Source organism: Anolis sagrei, chromosome 4 (genome assembly GCF_037176765.1).
Source record: "Anolis sagrei isolate rAnoSag1 chromosome 4, rAnoSag1.mat, whole genome shotgun sequence".
NCBI lineage: Eukaryota > Metazoa > Chordata > Lepidosauria > Squamata > Dactyloidae > Anolis > Anolis sagrei.
This window is the reverse complement of record NC_090024.1, coordinates 221,144,032-221,162,740: the sequence shown is the minus strand read 5'-3', so window position 1 is coordinate 221,162,740 and position 18,709 is coordinate 221,144,032. Positions and strand designations below refer to the sequence as shown.

At 40.7% G+C, this 18,709-nt stretch overlaps 1 protein-coding gene across 3 annotated transcripts in view; it reads left to right on the top strand.

Moving 5' to 3' along the window:
* The first annotated feature begins 510 nt into the window (after window positions 1-510).
* PTGIS (prostaglandin I2 synthase) overlaps window positions 511-18,709 on the top strand; it is a 51,419-nt gene continuing 33,220 nt past the window's right edge. The window contains exons 1-3 of one of the 3 annotated variants that reach the window (XM_060772135.2): window positions 511-745; window positions 9,778-9,901; window positions 12,631-12,809. In XM_060772135.2, the coding sequence (XP_060628118.2) occupies window positions 735-745; window positions 9,778-9,901; window positions 12,631-12,809 (314 nt within the window). In that variant the 5' untranslated portion in view covers window positions 511-734. The other 2 variants (XM_060772134.2, XM_067468188.1) reach the window with 2 other exon arrangements.

Here is an 18,709-nt window from a genome sequence, read left to right as displayed (position 1 = left end):
GCAGGCTAAACATGCCCAGCTCTTTCAGCTGCTCCTCATAGGGCTTGTTCTCCAGACCCTTGATCATTTTAGTCACCTTCCTCTGAACACATTCCAGCTTGTCAACATCTCCCTTCAACTAAGATGCCCAGAATTGGACGCAGTGTGATTCCAGGTGTGGTCTGACCAAGGCAGAATAGAGGGGGAGCATGATTTCCCTGGATCTAGGTCAAGTATGGGCAAAGTTGGGACCTTCAGGTGTTTTGGACTTCAGCTCCCACCAGGTCCTTTCCTAAGCGGCTGAGGGGGGAAAGGAAGGGGCCTGAGGCTGTTAGGAAGTGCAAAACACCTGGAGGGCCCAAGTTTGCCCAGGCCTGCTTTAAAGAAATCGTGAATGTGTTCCCATCCTTCAAGAATGCAACAGGCGAAAGGTTGGTGGTTTCGGAGCCATCTCATTGGGATCCGCGGGGTGTAAACAGAGGGATGGCTTGGCGTCAGGTGAGTTGCCACGCAGCGCGCAAGACCCGGGCACCTCACCTCCTGCTCACCCGCCGGGCTCTATGAGCGAACAGAGGCGTCGTGGGACGGAGCAGGAACACAGAGAGACACATACACACACGCGCGCTCGCCTGCCTCCCTCACACCGAAGGGACAGAAGAGCCTCCCGGGGGAGGGAAGGGGCCAAGTCAAGCCTCCTCCTCTAGAGAGATGTGACATGCTTCGCTGGGCTGAATCGGGGTAGTCCACTCCACATCATGCTGGGAAGGTGAGCCAAGGGGTGTCCCCCTCCCACAGCACAAAAAAGGGGAGGAAAAAGAACACCCTCCCCTGCGGAAAACAACCCACGCGCCGGCTGGAAGGAAAGGAAAGGAAGCGTGGAGTTGGATCGGCTTTGGGGGCGGAGACCGAGTTGCTCAAAAGGCCCGGGACGAAGGAGACCGGGGGACGGAGAAGGGAGCTCCCAGCCTCCGCTTTTCCTCTCTTGGACCAGCCGCGCTTCCTTCCTTCCTTTGCCTTGCCTTGCCCTTCTTTTCCTTTTCCTTTCCCTTTCCCCTTCCCCATGGCTCTCCTGGTCCTTCTGGGGCTTCTCCTGCTGGTGCTTCTGGGGACTTGGCGCTTTTGGAGACACCGGTGAGTGGCAGGGATGGAGGGGCGAGGGGAGAGGCGTCTATCTACTACACCTGTCGAAGCGATGCCGTTTGGCACACAGTTTGACACAGGGCTGCCTCATACTGGGAGTTGTGGTTTGGGAGGCACTGTTGCTCTTGGGCAAAGAAGGCTGGAGACTCAATGAAGCCTCAACTCTCCTGATTCCATAGTTTTGGCAGTTAAAGTGGAATCCGATTGCATTTATTCTACAGCAGGCATGGGCCAACTTGGGCCCTCCAAGTGTTTTGGAGTCTGGACTCCAACTCCCTCCATTCCCAACAGTCTCAGGCCCTTTCTTTTTCCCCCTCAGCCACTTAAGCGAAAAGGAAGGGGCCTGAGGCTGTTGGGAATGGTGGGAGTTGAAGTCCAAAACTCTTGGAGGGCCCAAGTTGGCCCATGCCTGGTCTACAGTGTGGATGTGTTTCTGGTCACAAGCAAAGGAGAGCTGGCCTGCTTTTCTCTCAGGTTTCTCTGTTTAGTTTCTGAGGTCTATAGGTTGCTCAAATTGCTTGGGACCAGGAAGCGTTTTGGATTTGCTTTTCTGGATTTTGAAACACCCATATTTGCATGTACATAAATCATGGGATAGCCTCCCATTGAAAACCAAGTCTGAAAGAGAAAGACACCCATTTCTGTTTACTATATGCCTTGTGTATTACCTGGAGGTAATCTGGTAATCTGGTACAAGTTTTAGAAATAATTCTCCACAGGAAACAAGGCATGTGCACACAGCCACCAGAAAATGGTCCATGTACAGCAGTGGTTCCCACCCTGTGGTTCATGGACCACCAAAGGTCCACAAGAATGAAAATATGGTCTACGGCCTCACCATTACTACACCTTTCTCTCAAAACCACATGGCAATGAGAGTGGCTGGTTTTGCGAAATCCTCTTATACTGCCAAGGCAATGAGGATGTCGGGAGGGGAGAGGCTGACTTTACCAGGCCAATTAGATTTGACGCAGATGACCTTCGGGGTGAGAAGGGTGGAATATAAATGTTTTAAATTAATAAATGACTACCCATGAAAGATTACTACTACCACATTAGCTCTAGATTATTAAATATGATTTTCTGTGGGCAAGCAGAGGGCTACTACTGGATGGCATGTGTCCTGTATCCGAAACTAGAGCTGATGTGGTCTATCCAAAGCTTTTGGACCACCAAATAACCAAACCAAATCTAAAGTTGACCAAAAACTGATTCATTGCCCTATTGGTAATAATGGTTACTGGTCAAGTGGTTCCTGGTCAAAGTGGTTCCTGGTCAAAGTGGTCCCTGGTCAAAGTGGTCCCTGGTCAAAGTGGTCCCTGGTCAAAGTGGTCCCTGGTCAAAGTGGTCCCTGGTCAAAGTGGTCCCTGGTCAAAGTGGTTCCTGGTCAAAGTGGTCCCTGGTCAAAGTGGTCCCTGGTCAAAGTGGTTCCTGGCCAAATGGTCCCTGGTCAAGTGGTCCCTGGTCAAAGCAGTTGCTGGTCAAGTGATTCTTGGTCAAGTGGTTCCTGGTCAAAGTTGTCCCTGGTCAAAGTTGTCCCTAGTCAAAGTTGTCCCTAGTCAAAGTTGTCCCTAGTCAAAGTTGTCCCTGGTCAAGTGGTTCCTGGGCAAAAAATGGTTGGGAACCACTGTTGTGGATTGTTTTGGTGTATTTAAACATTCCAGATAAGGGATGCTCAACTGTATTTAGGTTGTAAGCTGAATTGGATCTCATATTGAAAGTAAGTAAGTTGAGATACCAAGTAATAAACAGCAAGGCATAGGAATCAAATTGATCCTATGTTGTTAAAGTGGAAACCCCAGCAGCTGTTACTTGGTGTGGTGAGGGATGCTGGGAGTTTTAGTCCAACAAGCTTTGGAAATGGTAGTGGTGGTCTTGTGGGTGAAGATATAAGGATAGCAAAAAGTTTGAATGGAAGAGAGGTTAGAAGAGGAATCAACAAAGGCTTAGGCAGCAAGCCAAAGGGAAAGATGGTGAGGTATGGACACGTTTAGGGGAACACTGAGTATATGATAATTCCCAAACCAGATTTATATCGAGGCTCTTTGTTTGCTATTAAGTATCCCAGTTTTGCATGGGACAGACTCTTCCAAAATAAAGAGAGGAAAAAGGAAGGGGGCAGAGGCTGTTAGGAATTGTGGGAGCTGAAGGAGTTGAAGTCCAAAACACCTGGAGGACCCCAAGTTTGCCCATGCCTGATATAGCATCATTATACACACATACATCAAATGTGCCAAGGATTTCACATTTGATGTGCTTTCCTATTATTTATGGACCCTCTAAGTTATTTTCAAATATTCACAATTTGGGAAATAACTTGATCATGGGGAGGAAGATGTCTAGGGAGTCAATGGAATTTCCTTTCCTGGATATTGTTCAGGAAGTTCTGGACAGACATACACCAGAGGAGGTTTTGATAAGGACATCTGTTTGTTATGTTACTTTGTAAAGTTGCATTGAGATAATTATACTATTTATTTGGTGTGTTTTCCCACTTCCTCGCCACAATATGAGTATTTTGGGCAATTTAGAAGAAAAGTATCAAGTAAATATACTATTTTAAAAGAGAAGATAGAAACCTAAATTGAAAAAATGTACCTTACATAACTATAAAATTACTACAGGAGCCATGGTGATGCAATGGGTTAAACCCTTGTGCTGGCTGAACTGCTGACCTGAAGGTCAGCCGTTTGAATCCAAGGAGTGGGGTGAGCTCCTGTCTGTCAACTCCAGCTTTCCATGCGAGGACATGAGAGAAGCCTCCCACAGAATGGTAACACATCCCCTGGGCATTGTCTCTGCAGACGGCCAATTATCTCACACCAGAAGCGACTTGCAGTTTCTCAAGTCACTTCCGACATGATTAAAAACTACAGGTTGAATATCTCATATCTGAAGTTTTTGATATGTTTTGGATTTCAATTTTTCCCCAAATTTTTGAATACTTGCATTTGCATATACAGGCAAAATGAGATTTCTTGGAGATGCGAACCAAGTCTAAACATGAAATGAATAAGTTTCTTGTACACATAGCTTAAATGTAATTCCATACAATATTTGTAAGGATTTTGTGCATCAAACAAATTATATATACAATTTAAACACTGGAAAAGAAAGGTGTCACAACCTCAGCCATCCATGTAGACTATTTTGGAGTACTTTTGGGTTTCAGAATTCCAGATAAGAGATGCTCAACCTGTATGTGTTACAGATAAAGTATATTCATTATAATAAAATAGCAGAATGTTTTAAAATCAAAGAATTGAATTACATATTAAAAGTTTGGTGGAATAGTACAGTTTAATCAATACAGTTAGAACAATGCAGTGTATATCTAGATCTAAGCACCATGAAATTCAATAGGACTTTCTCCCATTTAATTTTTAGGCATGCTGTGTAAAGTTACAATCTGATAGCTGATATGAAAGTATGCTCTATTGAATTGAATGGGATTTTTGAAAGAAAAATTGTTACGATTGTTCTATAAAACAACATCATTCCAGTAGTTAAAAGATGGCAACAAAGATTATATGCCATAAGGAAAACACATGGTAATGTGGATATTTTAGGTTTATTCCTTTGAAAAATAAATAGCTACAATCCCCTAAAAGTCAATGAGAGTTTTTGAAATACTAAAAAGAGTCCTACTTCATAGTAAGGCAACAGTTTCAAGTGTGTGTTTTACCTTGATGCTGAGCCAAGCTGTTATTGTTCTTTTCTGTTGTCAAACTGTGTTTCGGTTGCCGCTCAGATGCTTTTGATATTGCAATCAATTTCTGTCATTGTTCTGTTCCTGCAGCTTTGACCAGAGCAGAGTTTAAGAAAATTCATTTTTAAACTATAATTCCCAATTTTTTTCATTGCCATTGGCTAACACAGATCACAGGAATTTAGGCATTATTGTCAGAAAAAGTAACATTTCCAAACTCTAGCCTTGGGAGCTACCGGGGAATATGATCAGTGTCAAACATGGTGATCGTTAGATTATGATTAGATTATAACCTCATTTTAACCAGAAACCAATTAGATTACTTGGCTCACTTTAGATAAGGCATGTGGGAAACTTAGGGACAGCATAGGAAATAAAGATCTAGTCAAAATTTCTTTCTCTTGTACATTTATAGAAGTAATGACACTGAGATGTAGAAAATCAAGGTACTTACTGCATAGTCAGTACACATTCGTGATATGATTTGTTGTGGAAAGAAGGATTTGGAGAAAGTTTCAGTGGAGATACCTTTTCTCCATGATAACTTTTTTCAGGAGTGGATTTCTCTTCCTAGGACTGGATTTCTCTCAGTTCCTGTTGTGTCACCCTGGTTCTGTTGTGTCACTTGAGTTGTTTGTAAGTCAGATATTTGTAACCTGGGGACTCTCTGTATGTTTCACAGGGGCAATTGATGAATACTGTATTATTGGAGAAAAAAACTTGATAATTTATCTCCATGCAGCATTTTCCAGATGTAAAATATACATATGTACACAACAAATCCAAAGATTCGCATTGGTTAAGTGGTATTAGGAAAAAAATAATAAACTCAGGAAATTTCCATTTTATTTATTTTTGTTAGGAGTTACAGGGAAAAGGAAAATATTGTCACACATACAAAGTGACTTTATGCACATGCCAGAAATGCCTGTTACTTTTGGACTGTACAGAAATATTCCTGGCTTGGATGAATGCTAGTTGAATTGTGAAGTAATGCTATTCACATTCACTCCAAAATACGTTCTTCCGTGTTCTATGCATTCTATGCATTAAAAATCTCTAGCAAGTGTGCTTAGAATTTCAGCCTTAAATACAATATTCTGTAAGATTAGATTTAGTGATAGCAGTATTCAATTTGATTGCATTTGCATTAACAATATCTGATTTTATTACCAATGTGCAGAAAAGTTGATTATAAATTATATGGACTCAGTGCTATATACTAATTCCTCAGGAGGAGGAGAACAATTATTGTAACCTAAAAAAAGCATGATACATGTCTAAGAAGAGCGTGTTGGCAGATGGAAATGAACACTGAAGTTTGCAAAAATGTTAAAACCTTTAGGGAAAAACCCCTGAAACCCCCCTTCAATAATACAATGTTTGCCAATTGAATTTGTTGACAAAGAGTTGTCAGCTGTGAGGAGCTGCGTAATTGTTGGGGCCAAAAATGTAAAACTGGGCGAAAAAAGAACAGAATTGAGTAACTATGCAGAAGAATAGGATTGGCTGGTTGGAAGAATTTACAGATATCCCTCACTCTGCAATATTTGTTACTGGTCCCACTGGAAATCCCTTTTTTAAAAAATAGTAGTGTCAGAATTGTCTGAATATCTTAATTATAGCAAGCTGACACAACAGCATGTTATCTAGCCATTTATGGGATACAAATATGAGATGAGAGAGAGAAGAATATATTTTGGGTAACCCTGACAAAGAAAATCTGGGATGGACAAGAATATTCTGGGTGAAAAAAATATGGGAATTTTGCACAGAAAATAGCATTAATTCATAGAAATATTATTTGAGATATTTTCCTGCACAGACAACACAATTTTTCTATTCAGAAAAACAACATTTATGTGCAAAAATACTATGTGCTTCAACAAAACTTGTAAATAGTCCTCAACAACTGCCAGTTACATAACCTGAAATATTTCAGATGAAAAACAGAAGACACGTGACCAGGCAACATCTCAACCTGCTTAGTTAATTGATTCCAAGTTTCTCTCTTCTCCTCAGCTTACCCCCTTTGTGCTCACTTTACTTTAGTGGCCCAAAACTGAGTTCAGATGGCAAAAGTGCAGCCCATGGTGAAGAGATGAGATGAGATGAAAAAATTTCACTAAGAATATCAGTTTACACCACAGGGGAGTTGGTTTAGATAAACAAGGAGGGAGAATACTTTTGGTCATTCAAACTATCTAAACCTGTTACTTACTACCAAGGCATTTTTGATTTTTCACTAATAATAGTTGCACATCTAACAATTCTTCTCAATGATGCCCTCACTCATAGAGCTCTCTCATAGAGCTTCATAAAGGTATCTGAGCAAAGGCTTGGTAAAAGCAACTGCAGTCATATCTTACAGCCTGATAAAGAATGGTTCATGTAAACATATAGAGGAGATCAAGACTGATCTCCTCTATCTGAAAGATCTTTAAGCATCCTTGGTTGTCTTCACATGTCTTTTTTTCAATCTGTATTCCTAGATAATATGTGATGTATCTTCATTGTTTCACTTATATTTTCTTACATTTTCTATTATATCATCACGGTTTTGTCTTTCCCCACCATAAATGATCAGATCAACAACATAGGTCAAAATAAATGTCCACTTGTTGTCTTTGCATCTTGAGTACAGGCACCTATGAGCCATTCCTTGGGCTAACCCCTTCTCAAGGAACATTTTAATCAAGTTTTCAGTCTATGCTCTGGTGGCTTATTTTAATCTAAAATGTTCAGATCAGATATAGGTTATTTAAGTCTGGATGTTCCTCAATATAGCCTATTTAGCCAAAAAAGTGAATCCCAAAAACCTGGGTGGACCTATCCATGAGTCAGTATGAGTACTATACTTTAACTCTGATCAAAAAAAGAAGTGAATTGAGTGTCAAAAGGCAATAACTTAATGTATCTCAAGAGAACCTAAAAGAAACACTAACCCTCTCTACTGTCTCCACCATGGTGTTGCTTTTGGATTTTTAAAATACCTGGGTGGGGAAATTGTGGCAGCAGCCAGAGGTGTTTGGCTCCCCGAGTCGACATTGGTGCATTCCCCTCTCCATGGGATGACCCTCAACTTATCCATGAGTCATATCCAAATCCATAAATTTAGACAGACTGAGCAGCCAGGAACATAAGCTGCCTATTTACATTCATTTCCACTATGTCACTATTTGTCCCACTTGGCGGGTCAGTTTCTCATTTCATGTGATGTATAAGTATTAAGTAATTATTACAAACCCAGCTGAAAAGACCTACACAGTTTTGAAACCCCATGGAAAACAATAAACACCTTTTGCAATATTTTATTTTTAACTTCTCAGTTTCAAATTCACTGGAAGACTTTGGAGAAAAGACGTCACCCTGCCTGTCCATTTTTAGAATAAATCAGCCCACAGCATGTGTAAAAGTGGTTGGTTGGCAATAAAATACTGTGTGGCCTGCTAGATTTTGATTAATGGAAATGCTGATTTCCATTGCTGTTAAGCTTTGTGGGTTTAACAAAAATCTATGACTTCAGAAATAGGAAAACACAGAATTAAGATTGGCTCACATTAAAATTGCTTCTTCAAGCTGAGAGAGAAAGCAACAGTTGACAGCCCAGATTTAGTCACTGATTATTCTTTACATAGGAGGACCTAACATTTGGCATTGGGGCAACTGTCATGCAGCAGCTGCTGGGTGCCACAGTAGATCTCTACAACCACAAATGTTCCTCCCGAAATGCCAACAATTACCCACTGTAAGAGGAGAGAGCAATATAAGTACAGAGCCTGCAGTGCAGGACTATCAGCTACCAGTGTTGAAGGAGCATTCAGTTGTCAGTTTTACCTCTGGAGCAAGAGGATTCCACTTTGTTATTTACCAAAGGGACAAGATTTAACCTGAACAATGATACTGATGCTATTAGAACATAATTAGAAGCTTTCCACTATGTGGTTGTGGAGGTGGGCGGGAATGAGGGCATTGCTCCTCAATAAGTATGCTACCCTCTCTGTGATATTTTCCTTTGGTCCCCAAATTGCAAGCATCTAAAGGACTGAAAGGCTGTCAGGAGATGCTTCCTTGGCACTTCTGTCAGAGTTTTATATTATTTAGATCATTTCTTAAGTGAAAAATGGGTAAGTGATTGCAAGAATCATGTCCAGTCATTGTATGGCAAGCAACAGTCAAGCCACCTGTGAAAGTTTAGCTATTACAAATTGAGAGACTGAGAATGTAGAGAGTGAAGAGTATGAGCAGAGAATGCTGATGGTGATGATGAGACTGTGAAGAAAGCAAGAGCTAGAAGAAGAGGAATAGATTTCTGTAAAAGCTTAAGGAAGGTTTGCTGGAATATTGGGATCGATGGATTTAAACTGTTATTTGTGACTATTGCATAAACATTTACTTTATTGGAAGAAAGTTTGTCTTCTGTGGATTATATTATTTTTCTCAACGGGGCGCAGCTTCCGAGAAAGGGGGTTTGAATGTTTGAAAACAACTCCAACTATAAAGCAGCAACACCATAGCTGCGACAACTTCGAGCATCAATGGGGCAGGGCCTGCCAAGCATCATGTGATGGCTCTTACCCCCAAAGTGCTGCAAAGGGACTCAATTTGCCCCAGTATGATGAAGTGCTGCCAAGTGTTAGTGGTCATTTTCAAGGCTCCTTGCTTTCGTTTTGTGTTTATCTTTAAACAGGACTTGAACTGGACAGTTGTTGAAACAGGGAACTTTCAAATTGAAGGGTTGTCTCCTTAACCTAAGGCACACACTTCACCTATTAACAAGATATTTTGACTGTGTATTACCACCAGCAGTCTTTGGTTTCATTATAATTGTAGTTATTTTCCTATGATTTTTGTTACATGGTTAAATTTGGGGCTATTTATGAAAGATTCTGAAAGTCTTAAACAACAATGTAGTGATTCATTTCTATATCAATTGACATTGTTTCCAGGAGACCAGATGAACCTCCTCTTGATAGAGGTCTTATTCCTTGGCTTGGGCATGCTCTAGAATTTGGCAAAGATGCTGCAAAGTTCCTGTCAGAAATGAAGAAGAAGCATGGTGATATTTTCACAGTGAGTATATGCTGCAATGTTCCTGGATGGATTTTCCAGGAACATTGGGAAATTTGCTTTTTTGGATTATAATCCTCAAAAATCCCAAACCAGAATGGCACTTCCACCAAGTTCATGAGAGGATTCTGGGATCTGTAGTCCAAAAAGTGTCTTTCATTGCTGTGGCATCACAATTATAGAATACCTTCCCTTGCAGACCTGATTGGTGTCAACTATGTATGTATTTTCAAGTGAAAATTTGGCTTTTCCTTTAGTTGGTGAAACCTAATTGTTTTTTGCTCTAATCCTAAAATGTACATAATTATGCATTTTTAAAATTATATTAACCTGTTACAGTTGTTTTTTAAAGCTAGTTAACTTGGTCATTTTTTAAACTTTTAAAACTATTTTTAATTTATCAGATTGGTTTTTATTGTGCATCACCTTGAGATGTTTAGATGGAGGGCAACATATTTTAATAAATCATAAATATTTTCATAAATGAATGAATGAATCATTCAAATAGGATGAATCCTCCAACAACCAATTTGCTGACCAGAATAGCAGGAGAAAATGTCATTGGTGCCCCTGAACTCCTCCTCATACTCATCTCCTCCTGCCTGAAATTATTCTTGGATTTCATTACTTGTGTATAAGTGTACTTACATCTGCAGGAAAGAGACAAAAAAGGTTTTGCTCCATCTATATTTAGCAAGAGGCTTCCATGACATTGACGTTACTATTTAGGGGAGCATGCAAAATTACCATTGTGAATTTGAACCAATGCACAAGAGGCACCAATGTGAATCAGGCATGAGCAATGCCCATTTGGCTAGGAATGCTCTCTCTGGTGCCTTTATACATATCTACACAATTCACTAAGAGAGTTCTGTAGGACCTCTGCTGTGTAGCTACTAGGTATTCATAAAAATACACAACATAGATAGTTATTTAAAATTGTAGCCCTTATTTATTATTACCATATTTCCTTCATTTATATGCTGCCTCTCTGCCCAGAATGGGGACTGCTATGGGAAACATAGTTCTCATTTTGCCTCCCAGTGGACAGGAGATGAGGGTGTCCCAGGGGATCACTTGAAGGAACAGGGTGGGACAAGGCTGAGCAGCTGCATCCTGAATTACAGCTTTAAAGCAGGCAGGTATGATCTCCAGATTGTGACCTGGCAACCTTCATTGTGAAAAGCTTTCCATCCAAGATGGCTCACAAGAATAGCTTCTGTGTCATCTTTCTTTGGCAGGTCACAAAGCAGCTGTGGCTCTTCAAAATAACAGAGTTTCTATGTTTAGACAACTGTTTTCTGCAATCTCCTGTTGCTCATTCTTCTGAGAAAAATAAATCCATATCTCCTGTTATACGAAAGGCTCCTTCAAATGACCCATTTGCATTATTTCTAGACAGTCTAGTATCAAAAATGTTGAGAAGACACATGATAACCATCTTTAAATAACCGATGTCAGGGAAAAGATTGAGTGAACTTGTTTTCTGGTGCTCCAGATACCAGAATATCAACCAATAAATTCAAATTACAAAAAAGGGAAAGAAATTCCACTTAAAATTAGATTTTTTTTCATTCTAAAAACACTTTGATAATGAAATAGACCTTCTTTAGAAGGTGGTAGACTCTCCTTCTTTGGAGGTCTTTAGATAGGGGCAGGATAGGAATTTTTAGGAGTGCTTTAGCAGTGTATTCCTGCATGGCACAGTGCTGGACTAGATGACTTTTGTGACCCTTTCCAACTTTAAGGGCACATCTACACTGACCCATTATCCCAAAGTGGGGTGAATCAGCTTTGTGAGGGCTACACAATGCAGGGAGCTAATTTAGGTTAATGTAGGCCAAAAAGACATTAACCCAGTGGGAGGTTGGAGTCCAAAAAAAAATGCTTTATTCACATTCTGCTAGTTGGATTTCTCAAAACTGAGGATATATTTTAAATAAATAAAATTTCAAAGAAAATGGAAAGAACAAGGCCCTATAGAATGAGACCATTCTGAGCTGAACCCTAATAATTTTCCCTGTGGTTCGAATCTGGGGAGCGGTGTGAGCTCCCACTGTTAGCCCCAGCTTCTGCCAACTTAGCAGTTCGAAAACATGCAAATGTGAGTAGATCATTAGGTACCGCTCCGACAGGAAGGTAACATGCAGTCATGCTGGCCTCATGACCTTGGAGGTGTCTATGGACAACAGCAGCTCTTCGGCTTAGAAATGGAGATAAGCACCAACCCCCAGAGTTGGACATGACTGGGCTTAATATCAGGGGAAAAGTGTTAGCTTTATTATCAGCCCTAGATGCTTTGTCTTTTTCAAACTAATATTTATCATTTGGTGACCTTGCCATATGCTAACATGATCTTAGCAGCATCACTTTGCATCCAAAGCCATATTTGTCCATAATTTTTCTCATTACTTTGTTGAGACATAAAAGTATCAGTCATATGGATCTTTCCCACACTAGTGTAAGTCATAGTGTTATGGAGGCTTACATAATCTCTTCAGAACCTGTTTGAGAATGAGTATAGCAATTACTTCCTGAGTTATACCACCCCAATTGTATTTTTTTAGTTCATAGTTCTCAGAAAAAAAAACCCCTACCAATTCAAAATAGAAATAGAAAATGACTTGACTTAAGCACAACCTTTCTAAAGTCAGGATCAATTTAAAATTCATTGGCTTACATTTATTTAAATGACACATTTCTCTAATTTCTTTATTTTGTTTGTATTTAAGGTTCAAGCTGCAGGGAAATTTATCACCGTCTTATTAGATCCCCTCTCATATGATGTGGTGCTCTGGGAATCTCGCTCCAAGTTGGACTTCAACCCATATGCACACGTTTTAATGGACCGAATGTTTGATGTCAGACTCCCAGATTATGACCTCAATGAAGAAAAGGCCATGTTAAGAATGTAAGTGTTGCTCTTAGTTGGAAAATACTTGGCAATATGGGCTGACCATTTCAAGCAAAGCACAAAATGAATCAATATCTTATTGTAATCATGACACTGGATGAAGAAATTAGATTAATATGTTTATCTACATCAGGGGTAAGCATTTTGTGGCCCATAGACAACACAGTTTTCCTCGTAGATGCTCCACAACAAAAGAAAATACTTTTATTGAAGGTTTTTGTGATCCTGGGGACCATCAGGAACAGCCAATTTAACACATGATAGTGGCCTTGGGTTCCTCCAAACTATGATGGAAACGACTTGAAGGTACATAACAAGAGCATGTGCAAAAATAAGTCTATATTTTTATTAATTTATGCTTTAAAAATCTTTGGCATAGCTACAAGTTTCATTAACTCCTTTAAAGCAGAGTGTGTTGCAGGGGGAATATGAAGAGAAAGCTATTGGAGAACATAATTAGGCAGACCTTGATGTTTACATTGGCAAATGAAAGGGAAACAAAACTGCCACAGAGAAAGACACATTTAGAGGATGAGGGGACTATTATGACTGGAAGCACCAGAAAACTATATATCCAAGTCCAGCAGCACAGGGATGGGTTGCAGAATATTTATGTGGTTCTTGGGACCCTTCCACACAGCCATATAACCCAGACTATAAAGGTGGAAAATCCCACAATATTTGCTTTGAACTGGGTTATCTGAGTCCACAATGTCATATATTCCAGTTCAGAGCAAATCATGTAGGATTTTATTCAGCTGTGTAGAAGTGTCCCCGGTAACTCCTCTTGTAACAGTGACTAGTTGAAAGCTGCAAGAAAGAACAATTCCCATTGGGAGTAACTGTGGCTGACCTATTTCTCTGAGCCGGCAAAAATAGTTTAGAGCTGTGTAAGTAAAGAAGCAAGTTACCAGAGAAACACAGCCAATATTCTGTGCAACTTGGCAAGAGATTCTGGGGTCACTCTTGGACGACGTGGTTCAGCTACTTGAGACAGCAAAAATTGTTTTCCAAGACTATTCAAACTGATAAACATTGACATAAGTGGCTGTTTATTCACATCCTCCGCATCTTTACAAATCCTGGAAAGGCTAGTTTAAGTAATTTGAAAGGACAGATAGATCTTTGGAAGGGCTGTAGTTGAGGGGGGAAGAGAGCACAAGACCCAAGGCTAGCAACTCCAGGTAGGAGAGATTCCTGTCAGAAACTTTAAAAGGCAGCTGCCAGTCAGTGTTGACAGAACTGGCCTGAGCAGACCAATATGACAGAGTAAAGCAGCGCTCTATCTTCTTCTTATCATCTGGTTTTAATAAGATAATTACCAAACTATAAAATATCCATATTATATGTTTTGTGTTCCAGGCATGTCATGGGCAATCCAGTAAGACGAAGGTGGGAATATATGTTCCCTCCAATGTGGTTCTCATAGGCACGTATTTGTGTATGTGTGCCATCAAGTCATTTCCAAACTATTGTGACTTTAAGATTTGTTCAGAAGGTGTTTGCTATTGCCTTTTCCTGAGACTGGGAGAGAGTAAAATGCTTAAGATCACCCAGTGGGTTTCAATGGCTGAGCGGTGATTTGAACCCTCATAGAGTTGAAAGAGACCACAAGCGCCATCCAGTCCAAGACTCTGCCCTGCATGAATACATAAGCAAAGCTGTTCTGGCAGATGGACTTACAAGCTTTCCTTTAAAATCTTCAGCGAAGGAGACTCCTTCACACTCCTAAGCAGTGTATCCCACTGTCAAACAACTCTTATGATCAGGGGGTTCTTTCTAACCTTTAGCTGCAATCTTTCTTCCTGTTTGAATCTATTGCTCCATGTCCTAGTCTCTGGAGCAGCAGAAAGCAAACTGGCTCCATATTCAATATGACATCTTTTCAAATATTCAGATAAGGCTATCATATTTAAATATATGTCTCTTAACTTTCTTTTTTCCAGGCTAAAAATACTCAGCCCCATAAGCTATCTTGTCTTGGATGTGTTTTCCATATCTTTTCCCAATTTGTTTACCTTTTTCTAAACACATGCCAGCTTTTCAGTGTCCTTGAATTGTGATATTCAGAACTGGACACAGTATTCCAGATGAAGTCTGATCAAAACAAAAAAGAATAGGAATATGACTTCTCTCAGTTTAGAAACTATACTCCTTTGGATACAGCCTAGAGTTGCGTTGGCTTTTTAAAGTTGCTGCATTGTCCTGTTACCTTTTGTTCAGCAACTAAATCATTAGTTTTAGCCTAGCTATCTAATCTGCAAAGGTCATTTTGAATTCTGATCATGTCCTCTGGGCTATTACCTGTAGTTCCTCCTAATTTGGAATCATTTGCAAATGTGATAGGCATGTCTTCTATTCCATCATCCAAATCATTCATAACATTTGCTGAATAGCACTGGGCCCCAAGCAGCACCCTGGGGCACTCCATTAGTCACTTCCCTTCAGGATGAAGAGAAGGTGTTGGTGAGCACTTTTTCAGTTCAGCCAGTTAGTGTCACATTGCCAGGGCTCTGTCGTATTCAGGTAGAGATGAACCAAATAAACTCCCAGTTTGTGCTAAACAATTTAATTTAAACAGCACTTACTTTCTGGCTGTTTTAATAGTCCAAAATATAAAACATAAAGATACCACTAAGCCACAGAATATAAAACAAAAACTGACATCAAACACTGTTGCAAGTTCAAGATAACTCTAGTCAAAAGATCCGGTCCAGTGGTCAAATGCCAAGAGCTCAATGAGCAAGTCCAGGGATCAAGAGTCTATACCATAGTAAAAAGCCAGTCCAGAGATTCAAGGTTCCAGGGTTCTAAGAGTACAGGAGACAGGTCAGGATATCAAAGATCCACAAACCTGGGGGAAATCAGCAGCATCTACTACCAAAATAAAACAAATACTTTCCCCCCAAAGATCAGTCCCAAGGTTAGCTCCTTATATCCAGAAACACCCAGCTGCAACCTATCTCTTGCATACCTCCACCCTTAATTGCCTTCACCCATGAACTCTTACTTACAGATTACTCAACCCTTTAGAACTAAGACTTACATTAACCCTTCCATCACCAACTGCTAGGCCTGCCACTGCCAACCACCATCAACTGCAGAACATGATACATGACAGCTAGCCAATTCTGAATCTACCTAACTGTAGCATTGTCTAGCCCACATTTCATTAGTTTGCTATCTCATCTGTCAGAAATAATAATACACTTTATTTATATTCTGCTTTATCTCTCTGGAGAGACTCAGAGTGGATTACAGCACACATATAAGACAAACATTCAACGGCTTTTTGCACAACGAACAATGACATATAATACACAAATAAGGTAAAGGACTTCCTCTTTTTCTATCTCTAATGCCAGGATGCAATGCTCAGCCAGTCATGGGGAGGTACCACATGTCTGCACATCTGCATGGGGCGCCATCTTACCTTCCCGCCGAGACAGTACCTATTGATCTACTCTCATTGCATGCTTTCAAACTGCTAGGTTGACAGACACTAGGACTGACAGTCAGGAGCTCACTCCGATTTACAACTTTGAACAGCTAACCCTCCAGTTTTCCTGCAACTACCATGGCCCCTAGTTTATAGAGTTAGAAACCTAGTTTATAACTCTAATTAATAGACTGTGGCAAATTGTAATCCAGTATCATCTGAATGAGCACAGGTCCTCCGTATCTGCTGTAAGGTAAGTCAGTATAAATATCTCCAGCCTGTAGATGGGAATGGAGAAGTACTGACTTGTCTAGACAACTGATGAATTTATGCAAAAGTGAGACTTGAACCAGAGACTGGATTCCCATCTGACCCCCATAGCTAGCCCTTATGCCACGCTAGTGGAGGATACCACTGTGTCAAGAGATTGCACATAAGTGTCCTGATTTATCTGATGCATTCCAATATTTAAGCCAACACCTTTCATACTACACCCTAACAAGAAAGATCCCAATGTTATATATCATAATCCGGTTATATAACTGAGTACGAAGGGTAAACAGAATTAGTTTTAACTGTGGTAAACAAGCCTACCATCCTGTCACTTTTTTTCTCTTTCCGCGTGAAAGCTTTTCTTGGGGAAGTTTCCTGTTGGCTGGATAAGTCAATAAAAAATGGGGCATAATTAGTCCCTGAGGGTGTGACTGGCACTAACTCATAAGAGTTGGCACAGTTGTAGTTAAAGAAGCCAGTGCCGCATAAAGGAGTGAATTAAGAAGCACAGATCTTCATTCAGAAATGAAGTCTTAATGGGCATCCTTTGGAACAGACATCATTTAGGGTCATTGTGTGAGTCATAAAGGAATACCTAGAAGAAGGACCTCATCTCCCTGTATGAGACTGTTTGCATCTTTTTTTTTTTGCCTCTACAGTTGTTGTTTTTTCTTTTGAAAGTGTTCTCAGCTACATAAAATAATGTTCTGGTAAAACAAAAGCAGGAAAATAAAAAAAAGTTGGGGAAATGACGTCATTAGTTGTATGTTTCTATAAAAGCTGAATAAATGTCCAAATGCAGCCATCCCCCTGTGGGGCCTTGATTCACTAGCATGGTTGGCTATCATTTCAGAAACATAGCTTCCTTGGAGGCTTTTAAACAGAGGCTGGATGGCCATCTGTCAGGGTATTTTGATTGTGCTTTTCCTGCTTAGCAAGGGGTTGGATTAAATGGCCCATGTGGTCGCTTCCAACTCTATTATTTTATCATTATTCTATGATGCAATAGCTCTGTCTTCTCAAAATTAAGCACCAGAAACTTTGTTGTAGGATCCTAATATCACTTCCCCCTTCTTCCTGGTTGCATGGGCCCATAACAGTTCAGCATAACAATAATTTTATGAGGCAGTTTTTCAAAAGGTCGACACCACAACTGGGAAGTGTTTTCTAACAGGTATTGGATGAAACCCAGTTCTGGGTTTCTTACTTAGGCGATCCCTTGTTGTCTGAGTAAGATTGTCCTCCAAGTTCGGTGTCCTGGCGGTGGGTACGTAGGTGACTGTGGAGCCCTATTCTTGACCTGCATGTTCTCCTGCAGTGAGGGCATCAGTTTCCAGGTGGAAGGTAGTCTCAGTCGGGGTTGACTTGATGCGCCTTCCTCTTGGAACGTTTCTCTCTTTCACCCTCTTCAAATCTACAGCACTGCTGGTCTCAGCTGACCTCCAGCTGGAGTACTTAAGGGCCAGGGCTTCCCAGTTCTCCGTGTCCATACCACAGTTTTAAAGGTTGGCTTTAACCCCATCTTTAAATCTCTTTTCCTGTCCTCCAGCATTCCATTTTCCGTTCTAGAGTTCGGAAAACGGAATGTTAGAGGACAGAAAAAGAGATCACCACCTCCCAAAGCAGTTGATTGGGTATTCAGACAATGTGGCCGGTCCAGCAGAGTTGATGGCGGAGGACCATCGCTTCAGTGCTGGTGGTCTTTGCTTCTTCCAGCATGCTGACATTTGTCCACCTGTCTTCTCAAGAGATTTTCAGAATTTTTCAGAGGCAACGCTGATGGAATCGTTCTAGGAGTTGCATGTGACGTCTGTAGATAGTCCACGTTTTGTAGACATATAGCAGGGTTGGGAGTACAATAGCTTTATAAACAAGCACTTTGGTATCCCTACGGAAGTCTCAGTCCTCAAACTCTCTGTGCTTCATTTGGAAGAATGCTGCACTCGCAGAGCTCAGGAAGTGTTGTATTTCAGTGTCAGTGTTGTCTTTTGTGGAGAAGTAGTTGCCAAGGTAGCAGAAATGGTGAATATTTTCTAATGTTACACCATTAAGCTGTATTTCTGGCACTGGAGAGGGATTGGCTGGTGACTGCTGGAAGAGCACTTTGGTTTTCTCAATGTTCAATGACAGGCCGGGCTTCTCGCATGCTTCTGCGAAGGTGTTTAGAGTGGCTTGTAGGTCTTCT